This window comes from Lactuca serriola, chromosome 9, assembly GCF_051521515.1.
Source record: "Lactuca serriola cultivar US96UC23 chromosome 9, Lser_US96UC23_V15, whole genome shotgun sequence".
Lineage (NCBI taxonomy): Eukaryota > Viridiplantae > Streptophyta > Magnoliopsida > Asterales > Asteraceae > Lactuca > Lactuca serriola.
In genome coordinates this window covers 82,718,918-82,731,733 of record NC_136416.1, presented here as the reverse complement: position 1 = coordinate 82,731,733, position 12,816 = coordinate 82,718,918, and the positions used below count along the sequence as shown (strand labels likewise).

The window sequence follows — 12,816 nt, the reverse complement described above, 5'->3', positions numbered from 1 at the left end:
TAATGATATTATTGGTATTTACAAACTTTGTTATGATATTAGTCATATTTAATTTTTTTAAATTCAACGAAATAGCAATTTATGATCCTCGATTAATCCACCGATTAATCATCGCCTAGCTGATTAATCTTTTAAACCTAATCCACTGACGTCGAACGTTTTTTACAATCTTGATAAAATCTTAAAATACTTGAAAAAAAATAACCGCACAACCCACCACAATGTGGTGTTTTTGAAGGTTCAGTCGTATTGCCCCACTTGCCATTTTACCACTCTACTTTGTCCCCTTTAACCTCTCGTCTAATTGTCATATTCATGTTTTTTCATTTTTGTTAGTCATTTATTAGCGGGTTGAATAAACTATTTATTAACTAAAAATATTTTGTAAAATTTATGTTTGTAAAAAAATTATAAAAACATTTTAAAAATTTTTAAATGTTGAAAAAGCATTCTTTTTATGAATTTTTCTATAAAAACTATTTTATTTTAAAGATATTATGTATGAAAACGTTTTTATATAAATGTTTCATTTTAGAAAAAACATAAGTTTTAGACACTTTTATGTAAATTTCTTTTAATCCAAACATTTTTTACAAAACTCATTTTCTTACCATCATAACTCAATAGAGTTAAAAATAAATAAATAAAATTCATTTTCCCACCAACATAACCTAATAAGTCATTTTGTGATTTAAAATGAAATCTCAAACACCTTTTAATCTAAATTCTTAATCTAAAAGCCATTAAACCAAATGTATAGTAGCATCACATACTTCCGTATTTAATATCATATAATATTTGGTGATTCATTATCTATACAAATTACATAACACTTCATTATCGTAATCAAATTATCGGCTGTAATCACTATAAATTAATTTATTCCAGTTCCAATTAAATTATCCAATTTTGAAACTATTTTTCAATCCAACTAATACTATTATTCCCTTCAATGCTGACTTTGGCTTAGCAACAAACAATTTCCCCCTGCACTGCTTTCGTACTTGTTAACTTAACAAACCATCAAAATTATTATCTAATAATCCCAAACCAATCACAAACAATATCAAAATAATAATAATAATAATAATAATAATAATAATAATAATAATAATAATAAATAATAATAATAATAATAAATTAGTTAATTAACAGTTCTTAATTCAAATCAGAATTTGAATTTAGCCGAATCGAAACCATTGTTAGTGTTCAAATTACACGATTATTATTTACCTTTATAAAACAAGACTTTTTGGAAACGTTTTAATAATATTTTAAAGAAAAGATTTACAAAAAAAGGTAAATAAAGAAAAGTAGGCAGAAACTTTAAACGCGTATCTTCATTTCTTTCGCTTTTGTCCCTCCCCACTACTCATGCTTTCACTTACAGTCTCTCAATCCGCCATTAACGCCAGGGACCATATCTTACAATCCCAACACCATTATTACCCTTTTCTTCTTCTTCCACCTTCCTCATTTCCTCATTTCCAAATCCCCCTTTTTAATCCTTCAAAATCCCAATCATACTATGTAAATTCTCCATTGATAACTGTTTTTTCGCCATTGTTTCCCCTCCAACATGGCCCAGAGTAGTCATGTTTCTGACAATTCTGTCCCAATTTCAGAAACCAGGAAGCTGATAAACCCTAGGGTTGAGATTGATACATCGCCGCCGTTTGGGTCGGTGAAAGAGGCGGTGACTCGGTTCGGCGGTAGCGGTTCGTGGGTTCCCCTTAACGTCCTTCGACTCGCCGGTGTTAGTTTCTCTCTCTACACTCATCATTATCGATTTCATGCTTACAACACAACAGTGATTTGCTTTTTTTTTTTTTAATTATGAGTTTTTGTTTATTTTAATTATGGAAGTATAAATGTTGAAGCAATCGATCACGATACGAAATTATGAAATCTTTTTTGTATTTTTTTCATAAATTATGAAATCTTTCAATATGTGACATTTTATTTATTTTTTACATGTTTGTTGTGTTTGTTGTATAAAAGAATGATAAAAGTTTGAAACAATGTTGTATCAATTGATAAATGCAATTAAATTTTGTTGTAAATTTGTAAAACTTTAAATATTTTACATAAATTGATAAAAGAATATAAGCATTATGCATAAACATTTAACTCCTATCACCACATAAATCATAATTGTAAAAATCTAATATGTCATGCATAATCAAACATTTAACCTAATTTATAATCGTATTATAAAAAACATCCAGACTAGATAAAGAATTTATATTATTAAGTAAACACTTTTTTCTATTTAAATACTTAAGAATTTATATTATCTAAATTTATTAAAGTCTAGGAGGTTACTTTTGACATGATCAAGAAAATAATTAGACATTTTTTATTTTAAAATAATTAGTTCATTTTATATGATATAGAAAAGAAATTATACTATTAAATAATAATCTTTTTTTATTGATAAAAACCATGTTTTCCACTTGTTAACTTTATACTTTATATTAATATATATTAATATTAATATTTATTTTATTTACATTCTTCTTACAATTTATCAATGTCGGTTTATTTGACCTTTAAAGTCAAAATCAATTCAACGATATTTCTTTCGTTAAAACAGCAAGATGTTGAAGAAATCGACATGGATACAGTCGAAAAGCAAGCTGCAGAACTCGAAAAAGAACTAATCATCAAAGAACAAGAAACCCTCGAAGTTCTTCGTGAACTCGAATCCGCAAAAGGAGTAATGGAGGGTTTAAAACTCAACCTAATCAAAGAAACTTCATCATCATCAATCATGGCAACAACAACAACCCTAGATCTGAATCCAGATTCAGGAACCACGACGCCGATTGACCAATCAACAGCAAAAACTTTAACATTATGCCCAATCCCAATGCCTCCCGGAATGATCTTAACCGAGCTCAAAGAAGCCAAATCGAATCTAAACAAAACCACCACCGATCTCGCCATGATTCGTACTTCTGTCGAATCGTTGAACAAGAAATTGCGAACGCATAAGTCGAATTTGGCTGAAAAAGATGGGGAAACGAAACGGGTGATTGAAGAATCCGTTGATGTTTCAAACGGGTTTTGTAAAAAATTGACATTTGAAGCACAGCAATTTAGGAAAATGGAAGAAGCGGCGCAATATGAGGTGATTAAGGCGACGTCGGAGATTGAGCACACGAAATTGAGTATAAAAATGGTGGAAATGAGGTTGATTGCTGCTAAAAAGATGGAGGAAGCTGCACGAGCTATGGAAGCTGTTGCTCGAGCTGAAAATGAAGATACGCCATTGATTCGTGAAGGAATCACGCTTTCGTATGAAGAGTACTCTTTACTCGCTCAAAAAGCTCAAAAAGGTGAAGAAATTTGGAAGAAAAATGAAGGAAATGAAAATTTGTATCGAAGAAAGACACTCGAAGAGGCTCTTGGTAACACTCGAACTTATATTAATTTGACTTTATTTAAAATCATCACAAAATTGACACTAAATGGACAAAGAATTTATTTGTACACAACAATTTATAGAATATTACAATATTTTAAAGCATAATTATTATATATCAATTTATGCTTTATAGAATTGTATATTATAATATTTCAAAACATAAATTGTTATATAAGAAGAAAAACTTTTATATATGTGTTATATCTTTTTAGCAAAACATGTAAAATTATATACTATTTTATTTATGGTTAGGGCCTAGACCGGATACTACGATCGAAAGAAACCGTGAATCAAGAAACAAGCTTTTTCGTGGAAGATCAGACGAAACATGGCCCACGAAATCAACTAATAATAATAATTCAAAAACCAGAGCCCCGTACCCATATCATGGTCCTAGAGGCTTTGCCCCGTTGATAGGAGACGATTCAAACATGATCAACACAGATAGATCGAGGCCAGTATTGCGATCAAGTGTCTCAATTGGTGATATATTGAGCCGGAAATTGATCCTACAAGACAACATAGTGGTTCGAGAGGATGTTGAAAGTCAAACTCGTAGAGATGATGTATCTTTAAGTGAAATGCTTCGTGAGCAAAGTGGGCTTATATTTCGTGACACTGGAAAGTCTGAAAAGGAAAAACGGGTTGATAAGCAGTTTTTTGCTCAAAGGAAGAAGTTTGGGTTTATTCACGTATCGTTACCTTTAAATAAACATAACAAGAAGAAATTGAATCCGCAAACTCCGGAACCGTTAAACGTGAGGTTCTCGTAGGTTGATTGGAGTTTTTCGTTATGTTTGCATATGTTTTTTTTCTTTATTTATTTTTATTTTTATTTTTATTTTTTTGTAATTTGTGGTTTTTTTTTTTTTTTGGTTTGGGTTTGGGGGTGTTGATGATTTATGAAATGTTCTAACATTTGTTGGGGTAAAATTAGTCGGTATGCTGGGAATATAGTTCGGACTCCACTTGTGTAGAGTATGATTGCATGGAGTTTGACTTTCCTAAGAGGTCAAACCTAAGTTATGGTGTGTTGTATAGGATAAAGGATTTTTTTTTTGTATGTGATTGCAACCTATAGATAAGAATGTTATTATTTGCAAAATTTATTATTCTAATACCAATATGAATTGCATATCCGACAACTATTATAACCACGTTGTTTAGATTAACAAACAAATTTTACAGAGGCGTTTCATCAATTATCTAATTGATTGTTGTGAAGTATCGGGCACATATGTAAATAACACGGTGAAAACTTGATAAGGATCTAGAGCTTTGTAGCGAAAGAATGTAAGGATTTTTACGAGAATAGTAATCAATTCTAATTCATAATTTACTAACTTTAATATAGAAACTTTTAACTAATTTGGGAGCATTGATTCTTTTAATCATATTCTTCATAATTATTCTCTCTATATTTATTCGTTGTCATTTGTTTCATAGAACTTCTTATGTTTTATTTTTTGTATTTGTATATTGTATTATTTTAGTTATTTTATTATTGATAGGGAAAATGATACATATGTCCTATGAACTTTTAGGGTTGATCATTTTAGTTATTTAACTTTGTTAGTGTCTTTATGAGGGAACAAACTATATTTTGTCGGGTCGATTACGTCATTTCATTTTTGAAGGGGTCAGTCGGTCATATTTTGACAACCCGTTTTACTAATACCATATAGGGTGTTGAATGTGTCATTTGCTGATTCTCATGTCATTAACTAATATCATATAACAACTGATGTATATTGTGTATTTATTGTTCGCATAGCTTTACGCTTTTTAAAAGAGACATTTTGCCCTCGAATGTTCACCACTTCCATCTCTTCGGTAAACCTTTAGTTGTTTTCTTCTCCTCAAACCTCTAACATGGATCATGTTTTCATCCAAGTCATTGCGCACTTCCAAGGAATCTTCGCCAAATATCTCATACGATACACCGATGAGATTACTCAGAGGTTGTCGGACATCGATTTTGCAAGCATGGATAAGGACAAGTGTTGTGCGTTCATCGAAAGGTTCACCGGAGAAAAGTACGAGAAGCTCTATTAATACAAACTTGATATTGATTTTCCAAAAGGTTTGCCCTTAGTTAGCAATGAGATGGATTATGCCGACTCTATACCAATTGCTTATGAATGTGGTGTTACACTCCCTATGTATGTAGACCATTTTAGTAATAGTAACATGCAGGAATGGTTGGATGAACACAAAGAAGAGGTTGTTGATAACATAAAGGAAGAAGTGATTGACTGTGCAGGACTAATTAAGAAAGTTAAGACAATGCATGGGGATGAGGATGACCATGGGAGCTCTCATTTTTTTTCAAAAAGCATAATAGGCTTGATTTTCACATGGGTAGGTGAACCTTTGGAAAAAGACATGGATGACAATGAAGATGTTTATCCTAAGTTGCCAAATATTTTCAATGAAAAGCTACACTGGAAGGAACAGGAACCTATGTTAGGTATGAGGTTTAAGAGTCATAAACAATTGAAACACATGCTCTATAACTATGTTGTTGCGAATGGTTATCAATTATGTTTTGTGAAAAAATGATAGTAGACGGTTGCTAGCCAAATGTTGTGATAGAAAATGTACATTTAGGGTTTGGGTGTAACGCCTGTAGATCCGGGCTAGTCAATTTAGAGACGATAGGCGTCAAAAATAAATTTTTGATGAAAGATTATTTAGAATGAATAATCTTAACTAAGTTATAGTATATGTTACAAGGTTTCCGTGCATATAAAGAATGCCGAAATCCGAGTTACAACGAAGAAGTTATGACATGTCGAAGTTTCACGACAAAACCGACACAACACTGAATGACGTAAAATGTGAATGTACGTTAGAGTGATATTTAGCCTTAGCTATCTTAACAAAAGTCATAGAGTTCGTCAAACCATGAGCGTGCATAAAAAGAACGTCCAAATCTGACTCCGTATAAGGAAGTTACGATTTTTCTAAGTTTCAGTTTAGCAGTATGCAGCCCAAATACTCGATTTGAGATCGAGTGGTTTTTAGCCAAAACAATCTAAACGAGAAACGAAGATCTCGTCAATTGTAATGAAACGATAAAAAGATAGGCGAAAACGAACGTCGGATGAAGAAGTTATGAATTTATAACGGAGTTTTCCTGTCCCGGCCTACTAAAATAAAATAATAAAAATAAATTCAAAATTAGCCAACGGAGTCTAAACGAAAGTTGTAGAGCGTAGTCTCACCTACGCGGGGATATAAAGAACGTTGAAAACGGAGTTCGTATGAGGAAGATATGATTTTTTGAAGTTTATTAAATATTTTCGGTATTTAATTTAAATAAAAATTATCCGATATTATCCAAAGGGGGGAGTAAGCGAGCTGATCCACATTACGCCCAGCGTAATGTAATTTACGCCCAACGTAATTTGGGTTTCCAGCCCCTATAAAAGGATGTCGAGGGCAGCCGAGTTCTTTGCTCATTTCTTCCCTTTCTCTCGCGTTTTTGCATCGTTTTTCATGCAAGAAATATCCTGAAGCCCCGGTATCATTCCCGATCCCCGAAGCAAGTCTCGAAGCCCCGAAGATCCTAAGAAGTGCGATTCCCGAGCCGAAGCTCTGCCCACGAGAAGCCAATTTTTTGTGAAGATCTTCAAGATCTACCGAATAATACTACTTCTACAAGCCGTAGTGTTGTCCGATCATCTTCTAATCAAGTGAGTGTGTGGTCACTTTCTGCTAACACATAAATATTAAGTATTTGCTATGAAATACGTGCTATGTGTATAATATATTGTTGTTTATTTGAGATGATTGTGGAATGGATGAATTATATAAGTTTTAATGAGTTAAACTATATATGTATTTTGTATCTAAAAATATGTTGGGTAGAACATGAGTAGATGAGGTTGTTGGTAGGTGAATAAAGGTGGGTTGGACCATGAGATAAAAGGATAAAGAGATAAATTTGTTTTAGATCCGAGAGTATGGATCAGAGCAGGAGGTTAGTTTTAGATCCAAGGGTATGGATCAGATCAAGAGGCTAGTTTTAGATCCGGGAATATGGATTAGGTAATGAGGAAAATTTAAGATCCGGGAGTACGGATTATGTATTTTAGAACTACGTATTCATTCGATAAGGTATCATGTGTATAGTCCCTTTTAGGAACGTGATTTTAAATACGATTATTGATTATAATATGAAATATACATATGTATGTGAAGTATTTATCATTGTCCGAAATACGTGTTAGATATATTTGATAATATACAACGGGCGAATCAAATATGGTTCGATATGTGTTAAGATGTGTATATATGATACCATTACTTAAAACCTTGTGTTAAGTATTCACTAGTTAGTGTTTCCTAAACGGAGATAGTATCAAAAAAAATTGATTATAAACATTGTAGGTTTGCTAGTGATGGGTTAAGACTTAAATGGGATGTTTAGTTCAATTAAGATTGGAATTTGGGTAGTCTCTTATTAAGAGTACGTGTGTTGTGAGATTAATGATCGGTGGAGTACGTCCTACGTACAGAAGTATATTTTATGTACGAAGTCTTTTTCAAAGCTCTGTGTCTTGGGTGCTGCTTGTGCCAGGGTACTATTATGTTCTCGGGTACGATTCTTTCGCATACCATAGTACTATAATGTGCCAGAAGTACTATCATGTACAACGTCTTTTTGACAATTTTGTGTGTCGGTTACGGGAGCGTACGGGAGTACTCTAGTAGTATTTCCCCATACTTTTATTTTGAGAGAGCTTTGGAGTCAGCGTTTCTTTTATGAGGTGATTGACCGAGCTTCATATGTTAGCGTTTTCTTTCACGAAGTAATTAAGGGAACTTTGTAAAATGCCTAATAAAGTGTGTCGGTAATAGATCACGGCTAGGTATGTCTGGTGTTATATTGTTGGATAGGGTGCGTCTAGGGGTGAAATACCTCATGTATTCAGGCCACTGCTAGGCAAAGTTCGATGCTGGGATAGGTAGAGTTTGGGGGTATAATACCTCATGATAGTCGGACCACACCTAGGCATTGTTAACTAGATAACTACCCCTGACTTAACTGTCTTGTGGTTCTTTCTTTTACGAACGAAGGTTCGTGGTGAAACTTATTCCATTCCCTTCATTTGATGTCTTTATCGATCCTCGTTTGTTGCCAGGAAATTTCCGAAGCAGCTTCGTCAGTTTGTTGTTCATATCGATTCCTTAGGCTAGATCTCGTAAGATCATAGTATAGGGTCAGTATGTGGGGATCGACAGGATGGGATATATTGTTTTAGAAATATAATTTATATGTGTTTATAATATTAGTGATTTTGCAGGATCGAGATATACTTTATTATCACGTTGTTTGAACTAAGAGCTTTCATACTCTGTATTCCTTAGGTGATTAGGTTCACCAAGGATATTCGAACTAAGTGTTCGTTAGATATTTGAACTTAGTGTTCATTAGGAATATTTGAACTAAGTGTTCATTAAGTGTTTGTGAACTAGGTGTTCATTGGGTAATATTGGAACTAATTGTTCATTAGGTGTTCTTGAACTAGGTGTTCATTAATTATTGTGAATTGTGTGTTCACAAGAGGTAATCTAAGAACCTTGGCAGCACTAGACATTGTGTCATTTCCTTAGGGTAATCCTTAGGAATGAATGGGAGAAGGGTAATTGGTTCTTAGGATAAATCTTTAAGAAATAAATGGAGATAATAGGGGTGGGTATTTGAATTGATTGTTTGATAATTAAATATAATAATTATATTATTGTGGGTTGAAAACCCTATATGCTCACCAGGCTCCCAAGCCTGACCCACTCAGTTTTCTTTGCATTACAGGTAATGGCACAAGAGTATAAGTTGGTGGACTTGACGAGAGATTTTGGATTATAGGCCAGTATTTATGAATAATTGTCGTAAGGTCTATTTTGTTCTGTTTATGCTTTTGGTCTCTATTGAACATGACATCCCGAGATTTTGTTATATAATGAAAATACATTGCTTTAAAGAAATGCTTTGATAATTTTTATCATATTTTGTTTTGGGAACAAATTCCGCAACTGTTTTCTTTAAAAGATTACTCTGATTTTATAAAACAAAGCATAAACAAATTGGTCTTTTCTGGCCGTGAAATTGGGGGATGTCACATTGGGGTTCATGGATGAGTGATAATAAGGTTGTGTTTAGCGTGTCACAACTAGCTGGAAAGCTAGCTTATTTTTCAAGCTTTTTTAAGTTGTCGTGTTTGGCAAACCAAAAAGCAGCTTATAAGCTAGCTTTTTAAAAAAGCTATTTAGACTAGCTTTTTAGGAACTTTTTAAAATTTTTCCAAATATACCCCTTAATTCATTAGAAAAACACATTATTTTATATGTCCTTTTGTGTCATTTCACATTTTTCAGCTAGTTTTACCAAACATCATTTTTTTTATAAGCTAGCTTTTCAGCTATCAGCTAGCATTTTATTTAAGAGCTAGTTTTTCAACTATCAGCTTGTTTTTCAGTTAACAGCTAGCTTTTCAGCTAGTATGCCAAATATAGCCTAAGTCTTTCTATATCAAGTCTCTTATTAGTGACCATAATTGTGCAAAGAATTTCAAATTTGGATAAATTGTCACTTATAAATGGATAGGTACCTACTTTACGCAACAATTTTTTAACAATTGAAAGATGAGTGTCATATTGCTTAGAGAGGAGGTGAAAAACATTTTTTGCATTGATGTGAGTATGAGTCAATGTATGAGAGCCAAGAAGTATGCATTTACTCTAACTAAAGGCACATTTTAGAAAATTATGCTAGAATATGGTCATATGGTGAGCAGATTAAAAGATCAAATCCTGGATCTATAGTTAAAATTTATGTGGATGCAATGCCTGATGGTAAGAATTACTTCAGCAAAATTAACATATCCTTTGCTGCAGTCAAATATGGATAGAGGGGAGGATGTAGAATGATCAGTAACCTGGATGGTTGTTTCCTGAAAAAGTTTATGCCAAGGTAAGTTGCTTTGTGTTATGGGTAAGGATGGTAACAATGCAATATTCACAATTATTTCGGCAGTTGTATGTGTGGAAAACAAGGAGAATTAGAAATGGTTCATTGAATATCTTTTAGACAGCCATCTCATCACCACAATCGAGTCTGGGACCCCATCAAATTCTAAGGGCTTCATATTGTCGAAGTCCCAGTACTGGAAAACTCTCACTCCTCGAACCCCTACAGCATCAAATGCCACTATAGATACAACAACAACAGCCTCAGAAAGTGCAACATAGCTTTCATTGAATAGCTTAATGATGTCGGTCTTAACTAGCCCAATGTAACGACCCAATTTTCAAGGCAAAAATTTTCGTTTTTGAATTAACGTGTTTAGCAAACATTTTACCAAAACATTGTCAATAAACATTCATTACAAAATCATAATGTTTTATTTCAAACCATAACATCAAAAGTATAGAAAATCAGAGTACAATCCCAAAAACTTCTTGCGAAAACATGTGTGTGTGTGTGATGTGCTGCTACTCCGTCGGCTCTTTCCCCTTCGACGAAGAGGTACCTAAAACCAAAACCAAAACTGCAAGCACAAAGATTAGTGAGTTCCCCCATCATACCATATACCACACAATATCGTCGGTATCTTTCATCCCGTAACCTTCATCGGTATATTTCAACCGGTAACCTTCATCGGTATCTTTCAACCAGTAACCAACATCGGTATCTTTCAATCGGCAACCATCATCGGTATCTTTCAACCGGTAACTGGGGACTATTTCACCCCCTGCTACTAACATACAATCAACATATATAAGCATACAGTCAGGCATATCCGGGTGCTGACCTACCCTTGGGTCCTAAAGACTACTGTTAAGGGGAAACTAATCCCTACCATACACATAGCATACTACCAACACATAACTAGACCAAGATAATTATCACAAAGACCATTATCTTCTAAATACCCTTTTTTGGTGGGCCGACATTGTGGCCTTAGACCCACCCCTACTGGAAGGTAACTCACCTCAATGTCGTGCAGTGTCTGAACTATCCCTGACGCACAAGTCGACTCCCTACGACTCCTCGATCCCTACACGACAACCTTCAAGTCAACACACATCACATACAACCCTAAACAGGGTCAGTCCAAATTCAGTTAAAGTCAACATTTGTAACACCCAAAGGCTGGAATCCCAAGGAAGGAAAGAAAAACCTAATTTTAAGGGACGACTCGGCGAGTCCAAGGAGGAACTCGGCGAGTCCGAGCGGGATCCGGGTCGAGGAGTAAGTGACCGACTCGGCGAGTCGGCCAAGGAGACTCGGCGAGTCTGGTCTGTGCGAGGAAAACCCTAAATTCGGGACTTGGAGCCTATTTAAGCGCCTTATTCTCTTCCATAGGGTTCCTTTATTTCCTCTCTAACCCAGAACACCAAACCCTAGCCGCCATATCCATTTATTGAGCCAATTGTTGCCTTGAAGAGTGCATTAAAGCTTGGAGAAGGAAGAAGGATCTTGGAGGTGCAATAAGGGGCTATAGATCTGGGATTGGGAAGATATTTCTGAGCATTTGGAGGTAATAAACTAGTTCTTGGACTCTTTTGCACCTAGATCTATGTGTGAGTTTTGGGGCTTTTTAGCCATGATGGTATCCATTTGAGTTAGAAGCCAGATCTGAAGTTGCAACTTCGGATCTAAGCATATTATGGTCTTGAGAAGCATAAATTATCTGCCCTTGAGTTGATTATGGAGCCTCTTTGCCTTAAACCCTAGTTTATGGTGTATTTTGCCTAGATCTCCTTCTCTACACGTAAAGTTTGCAACTTTACGTGAGGAATAGGATTGGGAAGGGTAGATCTACTATTTGGAGTCCATGCATAACTCAAAAGTCCTCTGCATGTACGGTGATCTAAATGGACTCGGCGAGTCCTTTAAGTGGACTCGGCGAGTAGCATGAAGATTTGGAGGAACTCGACGAGTGGGATGAACAGCTCGTCGAGTCAGATGATGTTGGGCAGGAACTCGGCGAGTTGGAAGAACAACTCGAAGAGTCTGTTGAAGGTTGTCTTGGACTCGGCGAGTCTGTTCTTGGACTCGGCGAGTCAGGTCGTGAAACCCCAAAACCTTCGAGTTGAGACTCGAATCAGTGAGTCGAATGGAGACTCGGTGAGTTGGACAGGTCAGGACTCGGAAATCAGTAGACTTGGCGAGTCATGGACTGACTCGACGAGTCGAGTCGCGAATGGAAGGACTCTGAACATATGAACTCGGCGAGTAAGTAGGGTGACTCAGCGAGTAGGGTTGATCTGGAAGGTTGAATTTGACCAGGACTTTGACTTTGACCATAGTTGACTTGGTTGTCTTTCGGGGGCCAGTTAGACTCAGTGTTGCATTGATATTGGTAGCTCGGGGA

The 12,816-nt window shown here is 35.0% G+C and overlaps 1 protein-coding gene across 1 annotated transcript; it reads left to right on the top strand.

The window, feature by feature from the left end:
- Positions 1-1,344: 1,344 nt before the first annotated feature.
- LOC145073392 (WEB family protein At3g51720-like) lies at positions 1,345-4,518 on the top strand. The gene is made up of 3 exons (XM_079019942.1): positions 1,345-1,756; positions 2,597-3,413; positions 3,683-4,518. Exons 1-3 carry the CDS (start codon positions 1,580-1,582, stop codon positions 4,201-4,203), a joined length of 1,515 nt encoding a protein of 504 aa, XP_078876068.1. The 5' UTR covers positions 1,345-1,579; the 3' UTR covers positions 4,204-4,518.
- The last annotated feature ends 8,298 nt before the right edge of the window (positions 4,519-12,816 follow it).